The 18,666-nt window shown below is 38.9% G+C and overlaps 1 protein-coding gene across 1 annotated transcript in view; it reads right to left on the reverse strand.

The window, feature by feature from the left end:
• PCNX2 (pecanex 2) overlaps positions 1-18,666 on the reverse strand; it is a 151,371-nt gene that overhangs the window by 13,976 nt on the left and 118,729 nt on the right. The window contains exons 26-28 of the mRNA XM_083856391.1: positions 13,296-13,549; positions 8,807-9,040; positions 6,528-6,631 (exon numbers count right to left, since the gene is read on the reverse strand). Coding sequence (XP_083712517.1) covers positions 6,528-6,631; positions 8,807-9,040; positions 13,296-13,549 — 592 coding nt within the window. The remainder of the gene's footprint in view (positions 1-6,527; positions 6,632-8,806; positions 9,041-13,295; positions 13,550-18,666) is intronic.

Consider the following 18,666-nt stretch of genomic DNA (forward strand, 5'->3'; position numbering starts at 1 on the left):
ATCTGCACCCTGAATTACAACATTCCCATGCCACTGTCACTTGTATAATGCTAGTAAGTGACTGCTGTCCTGATGTTGCTCTGAAGAAGTGATCTCAAAATTCACAAAAGCAGACCCATCTATTAAAAACAGGCATACCTTGCAAACCCACAGGACATAGTTTCATCCACTGGCTAGGATTTTACTCACTCTTACAACAGTTGATCGTTTAGATTGTGAAGACTCTGGGGTGAAGCTGTATTAAGACATTAGTAGTTTTCATTACTGCCCAGCCTTTCCCTAGAGAACACATAATCTTTCCACATAATTGAGCTTTCTTAATTATTTTATAAAAAAGAAAAAAAAAATTTCAATATATTCTCTTCTCTGATAGAGGAAGAAGAGAGACTGGGAGAATGCCTGGCCAACTTCAGCTCAAAGGCATTCCAATTTTGCTCTAGGTAGGAAGCATGTCTTAGAAATTAAAGTGGAAATACACATGTTGTTACCAGAGAAACAGCTGGATACTGATTTTCTCCATGAAAGCATCATGTAATACAAATCAACTGATCAGTGGGACCCAAACTAGCCAGAAAGGCAGGGCTGCTGTCACTGCTGGGAACATAAGGAGTACAAAGAAACTTTCATGAATTCTTAACTGATTTGCATTTATTAGTACTAAGTTACATATTAAAACATGCTTATGTGAGACAGGCACACTCAGCTCTTCAAAACATTCAAGCACTGATTTCAATGGGAGTTATTATGTGTCCTTAAGGAGTGGGTCCCGGTCCCCACTGACATTCAATCCATCATCTCCACAGTTCAGAAAATGATAATGTACTCAAACCCTGCTTAATAGCTATGAAAGCCCTAAAATAAGCCAGCTGGGAGGGTGGGGGAGAATGATGAGTGCAGCCAGTGTGGTGAAATTTGTGACTATCAGCCCCTTTGAAAAGGCTACACATCAGGAAGGCTCCTTTCACTTGCCCACCCACCAGACAACATCAGCATACACAGCTGAATCCTTGCCTGGAAAAAAACAAAACCTTCTGTACCTAAATATTCTTCCCAGGGTGAAATTGTAAAAGCTACCTTGAAGTCTGCATCTAATGATGATCTTAGTATAGTCTCCCCACATAACACCCCCGTATTTGCCCTGAAAAGTTCGCTGGGACGAAGGAAGGAGTAGGCAGGAGAGAAAACTGGTTTTTTACAGCTTGGGAGGCTCTCAGAGCCAAATCTGACCACCAGAGCAGACTGGGAGTTTGCATTCACATCAAAGGGCCTTAGGGGCATCAGCACCAGCTAACCAGGCTGCTGTGAACAGCAGGATGTGCTGAAGGCACGGCCAGGACCAGGACAGCCATGCAAACTGCAGCCGAGCATCAGCAGAGGGAGTGGGGGGAAGCACTTACAGCTCTCCTTGGGCTTAGGGGAGGCTCATCCATTTATCATCCCTCTGCATAATAAGTTCTCTAACTCAGGGGATTGTTAAGAACAAACATGACTGCTACAAGGAGCAAATCAGTGGTGGCAGTAGTTGTGAGAGGCTGAGAGTCAATTATTTTATGTATTGTATTTTCCACCAGAGCAGTCTGGAGGAGATTGCTGTATTCACAGAACCATGGGCATCTTTTATTCTCCTGACAATTGTAATGAGGCTTTTGGGTATATTCTACCTATAATGTGACACTATCTCAAGCCGTTACTTCTATAACATGCAGCCTCAATCCATATAAGATACAACTCTCGTTATTCTTCCCATTGTTATGCTCTCTCCTGAAGACACTAATGAGATTATTACGAAGCTGTAAAAGTCAACCACTTTAATCTCAGGCCTGACTCTCAACCACTTTGATCTCAGGCCTCACTGAAGGTTGCTGCTGTTTTCTTGGCCCACTTTTAACATACCTCAATTAGTAATCTGCTGTAGTTACAGGCTGGTTCAAAATATTTTAAAAAACAAGGTAAAATTACATGTCAAAGAAATAACATTAATCTGTAAGAGACATAACTATGGTATCTGGCAACATTTCCAACCCTCTGAGCTAACAACCTGAAAAGCTGCTGTCACAACTGCAAGCTATTTTAGAACAAGGCTGGTAGGTGCATGGGAATCTTGAAGGTGCAGAAAAGAGGGGATTAAGTAGTGCCACAAACACCAGAGGAAGGGCAACAGTGCCAAAGCAAATACTCCCTCCTACTGCACTCCTTACACTGCTCCAACAGCTGAAACTAAAAGCATTTAGTGCCAGCCTGAAAACAGTGTGGATGCAGACTAATGAGCTGGTGAATATCTCTGTGTGTATTTTGCATCTGCAGACCTTCTCCAATGTTAACTGTAGGTTTATTTAAGGAACAAAGGAACGGGCATGCCTGTGAGCTAGTAACGACCTGAGTGTCAGAGTTCACCTGAAATATTTTCAGTGGTAGCTCTTCTAATTGGATATTTTAGATGACAGTAGTTGTGAGCTAAGAGTCAAACTTTTCTGCCCTGCTCAGCTCTGGCATACATCAAGCTGCACTGTCTGCTTGAACTCCCACCAGCAGTGCAGCACCAGCAGTAGCCCTGTGGTGCCATGGGCCATGCCCTCTGTGTCGTCCCCTTCCCTCAGATGCTGGACAGGTGCAGTGGGGTGACCAGGTGGGAAGGGGCAAGAGCAACCAGCTTCTCCCCTGGCTTTCAGAATGAGCAGAAGTTCCTCCAGGCAGAGGCATTCCTTGGAATGACCCTTTGTCCAAACTGAACTTGGGGAACCTGAGCAGCCAATCTTGCTAGTGTTGGAAATATTTGATGAGAGATGCTTTATTGAGAGATTTTTTATTTTTTCCAAATTTGAAATTTTTACTAAATATTTCTTTACAAGTAGCTTTAGTGGCTGAATAGACTTATTCTGTAATTTTTTAACAAATAGAAAACTAAACATATCATTCACATTTGAATAAATGAATGGTAATGTCATGTCATTCTTCAAATTGCATTTTGTGCAGGATGCCTCCTAATGAGAGTTTAAAAGAGCAAGTGATTTGCATTGCAATGTTCTGCCTCCTTAATGAATGCATTTATTGTGTAATCTAGTGTTAATGTTAGGTTTCTCCTGACATTTACATGAACAGGTACAGTGAATAATTATTTACATACATAAGAGCATTTAAAATCTTGGTTTACACAGTGACATTTGCTGATTAATAGATTAGACAAAATCATGAGCAAATGAGTGCAAATTGATAGTTTGCATACACAATATAAACTTGACTCTCAACTCTGTCGTGCACAGCCCACGTTAACATTACCTTTGCTCCACTGCACAGCAGCTGGATGACTCACTCTTCCAAGACACAGCAAGGACTAGACTTAGTTCAGAGAAAGTTTCCTACTACCTGCATAGTCACTTCTGAGAATGCAACATGAACTGCAGAGCACAGCAGATTCTTGGCTGGTTTGCTTTCACTGAACATCTGAAATGCTTCATGCAGTGAGAAGAGTACGATGCCTACCTTACATCTCAAACACATCCCAAAAGCTCTAGCAATGTCACACACAAGATGTTCCACAGAGAGAAAGTCCCAAGATGACCCAGGTAAATTCTCAGTGCTTTCCAGAGTAATCTAAATGTGTAATTTTGTAATCCAGCATTTGAGCATGACAAAATGTGTTAGGAGCCCTGGCCTCTGACAAAATGACCCACACCCCAACAGCCAGAGTCATGGGATGACCTGGGTTGGAAGGGACCTTAAAGATCATCTAGTTCCAGCCTCATATATGTGGTACAACCCACTCTTATGCACACATCTGGCTGTGAGACTGCCTGCTCTGATCATTCCTGAGAAAACTAAAACTCTGTTCAGCACCAGTAGGCTCTGAAAGATCTCCAAAATACCATGGCACACCTTTTCAAAGAAAAGGACTGTGAAGCATCACTCAAGGAAACGTTCCTCCAGCTTCTGAGGGCCTGAAGTACCTCTTCCCCATGTGACTGAATGCTGACCTGCAGCAGTCTGAGAGCTGGTGACCAGGACGTGCAGGAACACTCAAGATCACCCTTGGTGAGAGCTGCTGTGCTCTACCAAACACACAGAGAGAGGAATGCCTGAAGACAATTCTCATGAGCATCTCCATCTGGCCTCATCAGCATTGCACACACTGGAAAAAGTCTCCTTCCCCTGGCATGGTGTATAATTGTATTCCTATTGGAATCTCACTGAGTGACTGCTCATTTGTGTTTAAACAAGTGGTGGTGCAGATCTGTCTGAAGCAATAAACACCATAAGTAGGGTGCCCTTCATGCTCAAGTGAATGTACTGGGGGGGATTTCTGTTGTTAAAATCTTGATGTCAGAGGGTAGGGTACCCACTTTGCTCCTCAGTTAATAATTTTTACTGAATTGGTTTTGTCAGTTAAGATATATACATTGTGAAAGACAAGAAGAAATGTATTTTACCAAGCTAAAGTCATGTTTTGTAGCTATAGCAATTTATAACTTCAACTGTGCTACTCAGATTTCTATTTCTCCAGATCCTTCTGACAGTGGAAATGTATTAAAGGTAATTTAACCAGGTGGGGAAGTGACACAGTTTTTCCACAGTGAAACTTTTCCAGGGAAAGCCTTTGTGAAGTAGCATTGGAAAAGATACCGACAGAAGCTTCCACTTAGTCCCTTTTATGTCACAAAATACATTTTAAAAATACAATGATTTGATACTACCCTGGAGCACTTGCTTAATAAAAAGAAAACCAGGACTTAATTGAAGATTATATAGAACAGATTAAAAAAGAAGTGAGAGAGCTGTGCACCTCAGATGAGTACCCTAGTTTTTGCCTTTCTGCAGACCTTCCCTCCCCAAGGAAAGTATTTTTAAATATAGAGAGTCCACTTATCAAAAGAGAGGAAGTAATTCGGTTCATTGGTATTTGTCAGATTTTGAAAAGACATGGTATAGCTGACTCCTGAAATTATTATTAAAATCTTTATAGAACACTATACAAATAATTATCCTCAACATTCATACTTTCCATGTTAAGCTTTGGAAAGTCTCTGATAATATTATCCCTTTGCATTAGCTACTAACCATGTGAGCCAGTACAAATAGGGGACATTGTTATAGTATCTGTACTACAGCCAAAGCATTGTAATGAAGATTTTAAGATCCAGTGGAAAGTACATGCAATGTGATAACAGTTTTAGGAAGCATTTGTGTTATTTTTAGATGAATTCCTAATATTGCTGTGACCTATCTATTGCAGGCCCAGATCAAAAATCACTTTAATCTTTGCTCAAATAAATATCATAAATGCACATAAACTTTCCCATGATACCCCCAAAACTCTAAAATTTGAATCATCAAAAAAAAGGACAGTTTTAAAAATACCAACGACTCACCTAACATCACACTAATTTGAGTGAATTGAAATGAAGGGAGAAGAAATGCCACCCAAAGGAAAACTACTACAGGAAGGGAAAGTGCAAAGACTAGTAGAAAATAGATGACAAAAGCCACTTTAGAAAGCAGAAAGCAGCAGCACAACAAGAAATAAGCCACGTGAGCCACAAACATTTTGCATGGAAGACATAAAACAAACTGTTTTAAATGTCTCAACAGATAACAAAGCTAGAATGAATATTTAAAAGGACTGTTTTATCTTATAACAAAATGCATTCAAAATCACACATGCTGTCTTTGTTTGCTTGTTAGTAAGACAAATCCTCTCTAAGGAGCAGGTTGATAGAGGTCTAGGTAGCTTTGCTCACCATTCTGTGGCAACACAGCAAGGTCACTTAGAAACTGTATTTATTCAGCTTCTCCATTGTTACTAAACTCCTGTGCACACAGAGGGTTCAAATAAACCTAATAAAACCCTAAAATTACGTGGGAAGTTAAACTCCATTAAAATAATCATTATTTCATTAATAAAATGTGTCATCTATAGCAGAGTGTAAATTGTAAAACCCAAAGAACTCAGAACTCCCAGTGAAAATGGAAGAATCCCTAATGAAAATATAAGATGGAGAGCATATTTAGAAATGATCTCAATGAAGCATATTTTAATTAACCAGGCTTCCTAGGAAGAAGTGTTTTGAATGAATGAGCAAGGTAGACTGAGAACAGACAAAACTGCAGCCTCAGGAGATGAGAGGTTCTCCTTTCCTTAGTTGCCAGCATGAAGTGGCACAGTGAACAGGAATGTACCCCTGAGGAATACAGAAGAGAACCGCTAAATATTTATTATTATTTAGCTAACTACAACTCAGCAGTTTCTTCCTCTTCTGGAGATTTCTTTCTCCTGCTGGAATACCAGAGGTAGGACAGCATTCCAGTGGCCAGGCATGAGTGAACACAAGCAATAACCATTGGTACCCATTCTTTCAATCAAAAATTCTGCTTTGCCCTATAAAATAAAGACTGGTGTTAGTTATTTAGCCAATCACAAAGAAAAAGATGACCAGGAATGACAGAAAACATTTTATGCAGAAATGAGATTTCACCTTGATCTAATCTCCTCTTAAAATCCCACATCACATGTAAAAAGGATTCCTAAAGATTACCTGATGGCCATATTGTGAGATGCAGTTCCCAAAGCTCTCCGACCCAGTATACACAAGGCAAAGGAAAGCGTCACCAGAGGAGAATCTTCATCACTGTCCAGGTGCTACAAAGTTTTAAGATTAGCATATTACTCTAAGTGCAAATATCACATTTAAAAGCAGCACAATGCTACAAATGGTGACATTCATAACATTTGCATGTAGCTGGACCTACACACCAAAATATCCTTTGCAATTAAACAGACCAAGAAGGAAGACCATCACCATTGAAGGACTTTTGCAAAATGCAAGCTTGTTTTGCCCACTAGCTAGAAACAGAACATTTCATTCTTAGGTAGTGAGATCCCAAGGGAAGGGGCTTTTGGTGGTGGTGGGGTTTTATTGTGGGGTTTTTGTTTGTTTCCACTCCTCCCAGACCTGACACTAAACTGGAAGAGGTTCTTTGTTGTTGGGAGCAATTGTAATTGGAGACAGCCAAAATCCTTTTCATGGAACACAGTTCCTATGAAACCTTATCACAGATTCCAGAAGCACAATCTCTTTGGAAAAGTTTGCAGGCACACACTTTCAGAAAATAACAATATCTATCTAAATGGTTGATGACACTGACTTCCCATTTTAACAAGCAGTCAGAACATTTCATTTATGTTTACTAGCTCAGGAGAGGCTTTTAAATGAAATTTTCACAAAGAAAACTTTGCTACCAAGTAGGAGGAAAAAACTGGAACAACCCTGCATGCATATTAATCTTCAGAAGGATACAGATTATTATTTCAGTCCATGCAATGAGTGATTTCTTAAGAGTTTTCTTTGACTCTAAAACTAAAGCAAATTATAATGGAGAATGTAGCTCCTTCTATAAAACATATTGATTTTCTGGGTTATGTGGACAGTGAACTTGGGATTTTTTTATTCCACTTTCTACATGAACTTTGCTTCTCTATAGTCAGTGAATTTAAAAACAAAGGTAAAATATGTAACAAAAAGATACGCGCGCGTGTGTGTGTGTGTGTGTGTGTGTGTGTGTGTGAGACCAGTGCAGGCATTAATTTGCCTTTTGAAGCCTGACATATTTCCAGCCTACTGGCATCCCTAAATCTATTATTGAATTTGAAAATCTAAGCCAGAGAACAAGTGGAAAGGCATCAATTAACAGCAGCTTTCCTCACACCGTGCAATGTCTTTGTGTGTCCCAATTCTTTGAGAGCCGAGACATGGAGATGAGAAAGAAAAGAAGTCAAGTATTCCCAGTAGGAGGAGATGGTGGAAAGGGCTCAGAAGACAATTCAATGAAAATAATATCAGTATAATGACATGCAGGAGAACTGGTGGAATGGTACTCAGCATCAGAGACATGAGAAGGAACTAAAGGGCAGAAACATTCAGTGATGTTTCAAGAAAGATTCAGTGATGTTACACCAGCTAAGGTCAGTAATGGGATGTGCAGTCTGTGATCCTGAGTGGAAAAATGCACAAATACAGCACGTTGTGGCCGGGGAGAGACATTGCTCCACTTTTGCCACTATCAGCAATAATCAGAAAATCAGATTGAGGCAATATGCTCGTTAGAAACTGTACTCTCCCTCTGGGCTACTTTGAGTATCCCATGGAAATACAGTAGTGCATTTCTGACAAACGACTGCTGACCATCAGTAATCTTAGTGGCTCAGACCATGGAAATGCACAGCTGCACATCTGCCCTTGACCTTCTAAAGTTTTACACAGTTCTGTGGTGTGGTTCATGTTTGGGTCATGAGCTCTCAGAGGTGGCCTATGCCAGCAGGGAGTGTGCCATACACCCCCTACCATCCTGCAACTGTAAGCAAGTACAAGCAAATTTCTGAAAAGGATACACAGACATCACAGACATGTGGTAAATGTAACAATCACTGTCAACACTGAAGGAACTGCAATGCTCTGATGACATTCTCTGAATGGAGCCTGCTCTAGCAGTACTTCTGTGAGCACTTGATATATCTGTGCTTTCTAGAGCCAACAAAATTAACATTGCTGGAAATCTGCACAGTAAAGAACTAGTTCTGTATTTAAAGACTAATGCTCCTTAAGACTCCAGTTTTCGCACATGGGTAGTTTCCAAAATATGTTTTTTCCCTTCCACAAACATATTTTCCTTTTACATTAAAGCTAAAAGCTTATATGAAATAAATTTTATTCTATTAATCCTGAGCAAGTAAAAGAGTAGCCATGCACCATTTCACTCAAATCCCAAGAATTAAAACTAATACTACTTAAAAAAAATCAAATAAATTGACATGTACCTCCACCCTTTTCCTGGCACAGAACTGAATCCAGTCCAGATAAACACTGCAGAAGCTGGCTCTTGTTATTCCTTGGAGACACGGAACATAATCTTCGTCTATGTTAACGTTAAACATTGCAAGGTCACGTTCAATATAATGCCACTTTGCATAAGGCTGCAGTATCTTTTGGATGGATTCATCTTTTATCCAGTCAAGGATTTTGGGAGAACTTGCTGTAAAGTATATTATACTCTGTTGACAAAATGTGCAAATGTTATTCACTCTGAACTCTGATTAAAGCAGACATATTTTACACAGAAGAGAAGCCAAATAGGACCCCATTAAGAACTATAATAGTATGTGTATATATATCTTACATTTTACTGCTTAGCATCATTATTGCTTCACACACAAAAGTGTTCAAGTTAGAAAGATGACAATAACTGATATTGAAAGCAGACAACAGAAAATGAAGTAATATTTTTAATATCCTGTTGCCTTACAGGAAAATCAATACAATGATAGGAATAGAGAGTTTCAGCATTCAAACATGTCAATACTAGTGGGGTTCTAGAGTCTGTCACCAAGAAGGTGATATCAATAATAGCTTAGGCATGTTTCAAGAAACAGTAGTAGATTGTCACATCCTCAAAATAGGGCTCTTTTTTCCTCAGTAGACTTAGTGTTTTCTGGGGGTGACACTTTCCTAATTCCTTATTAGCCACAAAAATGAGACATGACAGATGTGTATGACACAAATTTGTTATTTGTCAATGCAGCAGGTAAAAAAATAATAGATTTTTTTTCTTACATGTCAGGTTAAAAAGCTGATATAACTGATATAACTGTGTTTCTTTTAAAGCACTGAGGGGGGAACAGCATTCAGCGGGGTCTCTTTTACCAAATACATAAATGTTAGAAAGCAGCAACACACGTATCTCATGCCTGTGCCTGAGTTTCTAAGTTTTTCTAACTGCTCTGTCTGGACACATTAAAATAATAGTAAATAAAAAAAGTAATTAAAAAAATTCTATACAAACACAACTTGGAGCATATTTTAAAAAGAATATGAAACTTAAGATGTTCCAGTGTGTTCCATCAGCAGGAAAGTCTCATTATAATGTTTTACAATATTAATTTAAAGTTGGATTCCAAAGCAAATGAGAAGCAAGTATGATTCGTGACTGAAGATGATGTAGTTCCACTTTACCCAGTCAACGGAAATAGTACTAAGTAAATAAATGTATAAAATGAAAATATGATGGATTACAAAGGACAGAAGCACTAACAGGCCTTTAAAAAACCCCAGACAGTCTCCACAGTTTTCCTCTCAAATTGTATAAAAATACAAGTAAAAGGAGAATCAAGAAATCAGAGGAAAAAGACAACTCAGACAGATACAGACAGGATGGGCCCTTAATTTTTTGGCATGAGGAGAACAATACACTCCTTAGAAAGGATTCATGTAGAAACAATAGGAGCTGAAAATACAGCACTCAGCAAATACACAGACTTCTTGAATACTAGAAGATGTTTAAATAAGAATATATTGAGAAGAGATGGAAGAGGCACAAGGGAAAAATATCACAGTAGTTGGGCAGGAAATTATTTCAAAATACATGCAGAAGGGCTACAGGAGCTGACCCACTTTATTTGTGGGGAATAAAAATCCTTTCATAATAAGAAATGTATGCATTTCTAGGCCACCAACAAAACTGCAAATGAAATAAATATGATTTAAGAATAAGATGCTCAGTGCAACTCATTGTTTAAAGGACCAATACAATAATTATTCTTGAAGGATAGAAGAACAAAAATAAAACATACATTCTCTTTGTTGATTTTTAAGATAGAGCTTATTTTTTTATTGTCCTCATCTGTGTTTACAAAGAAGCTGATTCAGTTGGGAAAAAAATCAGACTTGCAATCAGACACAGAAACAAGAAAATCTTCTGTTGCCTAATTAAATTCTGCTCTTGGTAACTCTTACAAGATATGTTTTGTGCACAAGTACATCCTCAGGTATATGGCATTTCTGAAACAATATGGTAAATATTTACAACATTGTAAGCTACAGAGAGTAAACCAGAAATGCTCCAAATGCTCAATGCAATGGAAGTGCAGTTCCTCCAGAAATTCCAGTCTAAGTGTTTTTTGAGTCTGTGTTTTATGTGACCTGAATACTACCTTATCTATAGTTCTTCTTACAATTACTTCACACTGTTAAAAAGAAAGTGTCAAGGACTTTTTAAATGTTCACAGTGGAACTGCACAGAGTGTTGATCTAGATTCCCCCAGAAGAAAGAGCTAGGGAAGGAATGAATTCTCACCTCTGTGTCTCATATTGTTTATTTGGAGGCTAGAATTAAATAAACAGGAAAAAAAACCTGATCTAATACATATTATAATCTTCTCACTTTCCAAGGCTGTACTAAAGATTTTACCAAATCTTTTTAAAGCTCCTGTTCATGGAAGAAAGCCCAATTACTTTAAAAATACAAGGAGAAAATATCTAGGTAACTTTTGGGAAGTGACATTCTACAGAAGAGATTTCCTGAGTGTACCCTCCCTTCACTAAAGGGAGCCCCAGCCCAGGCTAATATTGAAGGTGCCAACAGTTTATTATTATCTTCTGTTCATCCATCCCTCAAAAGAGAAGTAGATTTAAAAGACTGACAGCCTAAGAATGAAGACCTTCTGAGAATGAAGCTCTGTCAGTGCAGTATAATAATACTGCCTCAACTAAATCCAGCAAAAAGAGATTTGATTTTCATGCTTTCAGAGCCATCAGTAGTGCACATGAACTCTGCATGGAGTGGAGTTGGAGCCACAGCACACCTCAGTGATGTGCAGAGCATTTAACCCACTCCCTTCTACTCAAAACAGGATTAGCTGACCACACCTGTACCACATGGGATTAAAGTTTGTCTAAGCCATTTTATCTTCTGTCCAGCCCCAGAAGCTCTAAACTATCTTTCAGTTAAGTTTTACACCCCATGTGGTGAACCTCGCTCTTCCTGCAAGTCCTCAATATATTAACTCATTTTAAGTCACAAAACTAGTTCCACTTTATAAAGCAAAATTCTTCACTGCTTTAAACTAATAAGATGCTGATTTGATTGCAGCTTTGACTGGGATTTTTTCAATCTGATTCCCCATCAAAAGCTGAGTCATTTGCCAGCTTGCACCGGTTTATGTTCCAGTTATTCAGGTTACCTTTTAAAGTGAAGCAAAGCAATTGTAGCAACATACTCATTAAAGAAGAGTTGTTTTTTTGTTTTGCTTTGGCTTTTCTTAGCTTAGTTACATTGCTTTAAAATAATTTATAGCCACAACTCCCCCTTCTAAGATGAAAAAATCATGCTCACATACAGTTTTATTTACTAATTAGTTTATTAAACAAAGCAGGTTGGTTACCAGGCCATCCTGCCTGCAAAATTACTTATGAAATCCCAGAAGAAATCAACTGCATGATCAAAGCAGCTTTGTAAAGCAATGAGCTTGTTTTTACTACACTGGTTCATTTGCAAAAAATGGTGATTAACTTATTTACAACAGGTCTGCCTCTGAAGTTGACAGATTTTTTACAATTCCACAGATATAAGCAGAAAGGAGGTGTCAGGAATTGGAGCTTTAGGAACTGGCTTCATGGCAGTACTAGTGCCATAGAAAACAGAACTTGGCTCTTGCTGTTTCAGTAGAGGACTATAAATCTCAACAAATTCTTCGTTTGGTGGATTGGGAATTGTTTTGGCAAAGGATGAAGATATCTTACTAGACTATAAGGTTCAATTATTTCTACAAATTAGTATCTGTAAGGTTATTGTGATCTTAATAAAAATGCAAATATAGAAGTGGTGTAAAATAACTGCTGTGTAATCAATTGAATAAACCAACTTCAAATGTGCTGTGGTATATACGTAAAACAGAAGGTAAGAAGGGGGTTTGCACTACTAAAAAAGTACATTTGAGAAACAGATCTTCAGAAGTTTCCCAAGAGCTTTATGCTTGTTAATATCTTTCTTTTCTTTTCCAGAAAAAAAAACCAAAACAAAACATTGGAAAGGCCAAGACAAGAAGAAATAATGAACTGTTAGTGAAGTATTGTAAGAACATAAGTAAGAAGACTTTGTCTGACTTTATCACTACAGCATTGTAACTCACCTTCTTGAATCTCCACTGAAGCATGCCTGCCACTTTCTGTACTAACTGTAAGTATAAGTGATAAGAATTAAATTTAGCAAAGGGAGACATGAATTGATTATCCCTATTCGAGTGGAAGGTGTCCCTGTCATAGGAGGAGGATTGGAACTGGATGATCTTAAGATCAAACCAAATGATTCTATGGTTCTATGATCCACCATCAACTCAGTCTGACTGCCAGACTGTAGTGCAGATGGATAAACATAAAAGCAAAGAACTGCCAATGCTCTTTCTTCTATAGACAAACGGCAATTCGTTTGACAAACCTGCCTAGGAACAAAGTACACTTTACCGAAGAGTTTACCTTGATATAGTATCTGATAAGGATTCTGCGCAGGTCAAACACCTGCAGCATTGTGGCAGCGTTGTTGTCAATGATGCTGTATCCTTCCAGGATGTACTGGGTCCGTGTGATCTCCCACGTCAGCCAGCGCAGGTTGAAGGCTGCATTACAGGACAGCAGGTGAGGCAAGTGCCCGGGCTTGCAACAGCAGCAGCCTTCGTTGTCTTCATCTCCTTCTGTTATAGCTTCCACTTCTCTCTGCTGGCAGTACGTCCCTTGGCAGTGAGAAAGAGAGAGTGTGCTGCCAGTTATTGGGGGAGGAGGAAACAAAGGACATCTTGCAAGCTTACATCCAAAGTATGTTTGAAGGTTGTACACACTTAGCAAAAATCTGAAAAAACGAGCTATGGCAACAAACTCCATGTGCTAAGTGAGCCATGTGCAGCAGCAAATAAAGGGCTGTACATTACTCATTTACAACTATCACCTATAAAAGCCAAAAGGGCCTGATCTAATGTTCTAGTTCTAATTGGTTCTGAGCTGAGCTAAACTAGAGACCACAGCTTCTGCCTTCGTAAAAACTCGCCAGGAAGAAACACTAAAGAGTCTCGCTCCATAAAGCACATTAAGCAAATTGTTCCCAGTCTTAGTCTGCTTATTCAACTAACATACCAGACCCAAAGAAAGATTTTAGTGTGTCAGAGCACTTGTAAAATCTGGGTTTTAGCAAACTATCTTGGAAAGCAGGTTCCAAAAATAACATCTACCAGGTTGTTCTCTCTCCCACTGGAGTAAAAGCTACTCTGGATCAAACATCTCTAATGAACAGCACTAGTGGCAGTACATCACAAGAACAGAACAGCTTTCTAATTAGTCTATTACACGAGGTTTAGATCAAAGTAGAGCAAATTTTTCTAAAAAGGTTATGTTACCTCAAAAAGAAGTCATGAGGCAGATGCAGAATAATGCAGACTCTGCACTTTCAGCTTGTGCTGTGCACTCTAGATGGTCAAGCCGAACCCTTGTGGATTTGAAATCTATGCAGTTGAATGCAGTTTCTAAACAATGTAGGCACTACTAATAAAAACTGAAGGAGACACCCCTGTGCTCCCTCCAGTGTTCTCAAAATATATAAGTTTTATGTTCCTGATGTATGCTTCTTTTTAAAATTTATCCTCCATAGGCTGTTGCAGAACTTACTCCCCACTGAGTTTGTACATAAACCTCTTTCAAGGGCATGTCCTGTGCTGCAAGTAACACATCTTGCTCAGGCCTTCTGCAAGAGGTTCAGTATCACCCCACAGATTGCTGAATCCATCAGCTTCTAAACAGATTTGACAAGAGAGGAAGATGTGAGGCACTGCACTGCAGTTCAACAGCTCCCTCCCCAACAGGACCAACAGACCTGTTGTGTCACTGTAAATGAGAGAAGAATTTGGCTGTGTTCATCACTGGAATATTCAGCCAGGAAAGAACACAGTGCCAGCTTCAATTCCCTGCAGTCTGCCAGCACCCCAAAAGAGAGCCTGGAGCAGGGCAGGATCCCAAAGCCTTTCTGTAGAGCATGATGACAACTGCTGGGCCCTCGACTGTCTGTTCCAGTCCCATCACAACTCTGTGGTCAACAACCTGTGACCTTCAGTTTGCATTAACAGTAGAAGTACCATCTAGAATATTCCTTTCTCCTTGCTAAGAAAAATCTTTCAAAATAAACAAAATATGTTAAAGTATGGGTTACCACTTCTTTTTTTGCCTGTGCATCTGCTAAAATGTGTGCAGCAGGCAAAACATATAAGTAAAGGAGAATAGAAAAATCCAAAGGAAATGTGTGAGGAAAAAAAGGATCACAGCCCTCAGAGATGGAGGAAAAAGATTCAGTATATTCCAGTGTTTTCTTTTCAATTTGCCATGAATGAAAATTTACACTGTGAACCCAGTGTTGCTCACACACTGATAAGCATTCCTCCTTAGACTTCAGGGATATAACATATGAAAAATTATTAAAAGTCTTCAGGTCATCTAAATACAAACGTCTTGCCTTTCAATACTGCCAAGTACAAAACATGACCTATTAGGCTGACATTTCCAGTTGGACTGGACATGAACTGGACTGCTTCTGCTTCGTATTTCACAGATTTCTACATGAATTAACACTTACTGCTCAACAGCAAAAAAACCCCAAGAACTGCTCTGGGTCAGCAGATGCTTCTGTGAAATCAAATCGGAAGACATTGTACTCAAACTGGAGTAGGGAAAACATTCCTTTGTACGTTGCTTGAAAAGAGTAAAACAAATGCTCCATGCTGGGGCTGTTACTATTACTGTTATGCTTATTTTTGAAAGTTTAAAGGTCTTTCAGTATTACACTGAATTTGAGAGAAGATACATCTTCATCCCAGGTGCAAAATTAAGTACTGCCAAATAGTTTGCAAGTAAAGAAAAAATAAAAACACAATGAACAACTGTCCCTGATCCCTCTACAACAGGATTTAAAGATGCCTTTGCTCAGTCTATGTAACTATTTGTATACATATGCTTTTTCTTCTCTTGGTATGGAAATATCAAATTTTATTTCTATGGAAGGCTTTACTCTCTGTACTACCTCTTTCAATAAAAGCCAAATATTATTACTGCAGTTTCTGTAATTACTGGTTTTCTTAGGGGATATATTTTGTAACATAGAGGCCCAAGGAGACTGGTAAGGCAAAGAAAAGGTGAATTCAAGAGACTCTCAATGTTTAAACTGTCATCACTTGCATAACAAACAGGACATGATGCCAGAACATTATTTGTATTCTTAGCTAATTCTACAGGTTAAAATGCCTCCAAGTTGTCTTTGCTAGGTAATTTTAATCAGCTAGAGTTAAAATTATGCTACAGGGGGTGAAATCAATGTTGAACTTGACGAGCAGGAGTCATTCTAAGAGGAACTGTGTTATTACAAAAGCTATGGGAAACAACCAAAGGACTTCATGTGGTTGTTTTCTGGATTTATTCCAAAGAATGAAATCAGGGGTGTGCTCTTCAACATCTGGCTAACATGCACTTGATTAACAAAAGCTGTTTGAAGGACTTGGGCACTACCCCCTTGGGGATTTGGTGTCTTTACTGCTGGCGTACCCTCTGGGTATCCCACTTAAGTTCAAATCTGTAACCTGAGCCATGGCCAGTGCCCTGACAAAACACCAAATCCTCATTCCTGCTGATTAGTATTTCCAAACAACATCTAGTAAAAGGACTCAAGTCTACAAAGACAACATTCAGGCTTCATGCTCAAGTACATGTTGGTTCTCTCCCAATATCTGCAGTCAGTTCTAGAACAATTGTCAGTAATTTCTTCTCATCTTTAATGGAGCCTCACTTTAGTCCTTATTACACTGGCTGGACTTCAATGCCAGACTGGCATTTTACTGTAAAATTTCATTTACCAGAGCATACATCAATCCTTTTTGGTTCATTACTCCAAACACTGGTACCACAGAGACTAAGAGCATGTGCTCAGCTTTATGCATTGAGCCAGAAGGGACAGGACACAGTGAATGAAGTCAAGCATTTGTGTTTGCCTTTTACAGAAGGCTGGCCCTGGACTTTTTTTGTATGTGCTATAAGCTGATGATTTAAATGACAATTTTTATATTGCTTCTCAAAAAAAATTAGCAAGTTCAAGCAGCTCTGAGAGAATTATTCATAAAACCAAAGAGCAGGGAACAGAACGTGCACTTCACTTCTGCAATATAATTAAGTGTAGTACCATTAAATATTAAAATACGGGAAAATGTTTTCACTAGTAATTAGTAATTTCAAAATCTGAGGGAAAACATTTTCTTACATTTCTTTCTGCAGTGGAAGGAAAATAATCTCGTACACTTCACTCTAGTTTAGTCATTCACTCTGACCCCTGCTAGTATAGATGTGACCAATTCATTTGTAAGGTATCTAACACTGGAGGGTTGCCAAAAATCCATCAATGTAAAAAACATGTGCCAGCTGAACAAAGCAAGGTCAGCCTGTGTGAGCTCAGGAGAAAGCCAGGGTGAGAACTTGGAGCTCTTTGTATTTTCCTGACACATCAGGATTTGAGGACAGACTTGTGCTCTGCCACAATGATTTGACCCAAATGGAAATGAGAAAACTGAGACTGAAGACTAATCTTGCTTCAAGAGGACAAAATACACCTAACTGAATGATCACCCAGCCTTCTAGAATTAAAGGCTGAAACCATAGTGTGCTTTTGAATTCAATTGTGGAAACTCAGGGAGTGAAAAGCATTTTTCAAGATCTGAGGGCCTAGAAAGAAAAATCCATTACACAGCCACATACTAGAAGTATTCTAGGAGCAGTTTTAATTTCCATAAAACACTTCAGTATAGCAACACATCCAGAACAGGGACTAATTATTGTGGCTGAAGGCAGCAACAGCTTGAGCACTGAGGATTGCTGACAAATAAGCAACTGGGGTGCAAATCTACACAGAAAAGGCTCATGCCCAGGGTAACTCCTTACCTAAGCCATGCACAGGTCTCTTCACAGATGACTCCACAAAAATGCCTGTTTCCCCACCATTTGTTTGGCAAAACCAAGCACAAGAATGTCTTACAAATAAATGCAATACACTAGAATTATCTGGCTCTGCTTCAACAAGCTTATGCTGCAAAACCAAATATTCCCAAATTCTAACGGATTAGGCTCCTTCTCAACCAGAATTTCTTTTCTGCTCAGGATAGCACTTTAATAAGCAGTAAGTTATCACACAAAAAAAAAGCACAGTGAGCATAATTACAGCCATTGGAAGGCCATCCTCTACTGAAACATGCATCAGATATGGTTCTAAAACCACAAAAATCCAAATACTTCGAAGAGCAGTGAACTGAGGTCACAAATGGAAAGCCATGAACATCAGAATTAGACACATTCTGGAAACTCCAATTTTTTGTCTCCTTCCTGCTCTTTTGCTTGTGGAACTGGGATAAAGAACAGATTTTATAGGTTCTGATAGTCTCAGCTTGTTTCAAAGACAAATTTCAGGACTTAAAAAACAGTATCAATTCCTCAAACATAAAAGCTGTTAGGTGTAAAACTCTGGTTTGGCTTTCAGCTGCTTTAGGTGATTGTATGTCTGAAAAACAATCTGGTTTTCAAACCAGATCAGTTGCTATAATAACAGACATCCCTTCTCCTCAGAAACCTTCCCTTTTCTTGGCCCACAGAGACACATTAAGAAAAGCCACGTGGAGATAGCATTCTCCAAAGATGTTTGTTGTTAAACTTGCAGCTATAAAATACCACAAAAGCTTCTCACGTCTCATCTTTTGCAGTGCAATGCAACATGCAATGTTTTGGTTTTGGCAAAGATAATTTCTCAGTAAAAAGGTTGCACTGCATTTAACATTTT

Source organism: Zosterops lateralis (genome assembly GCF_965231275.1).
Source record: "Zosterops lateralis genome assembly, chromosome: 3".
Taxonomy (NCBI): Eukaryota; Metazoa; Chordata; class Aves; order Passeriformes; family Zosteropidae; genus Zosterops; species Zosterops lateralis.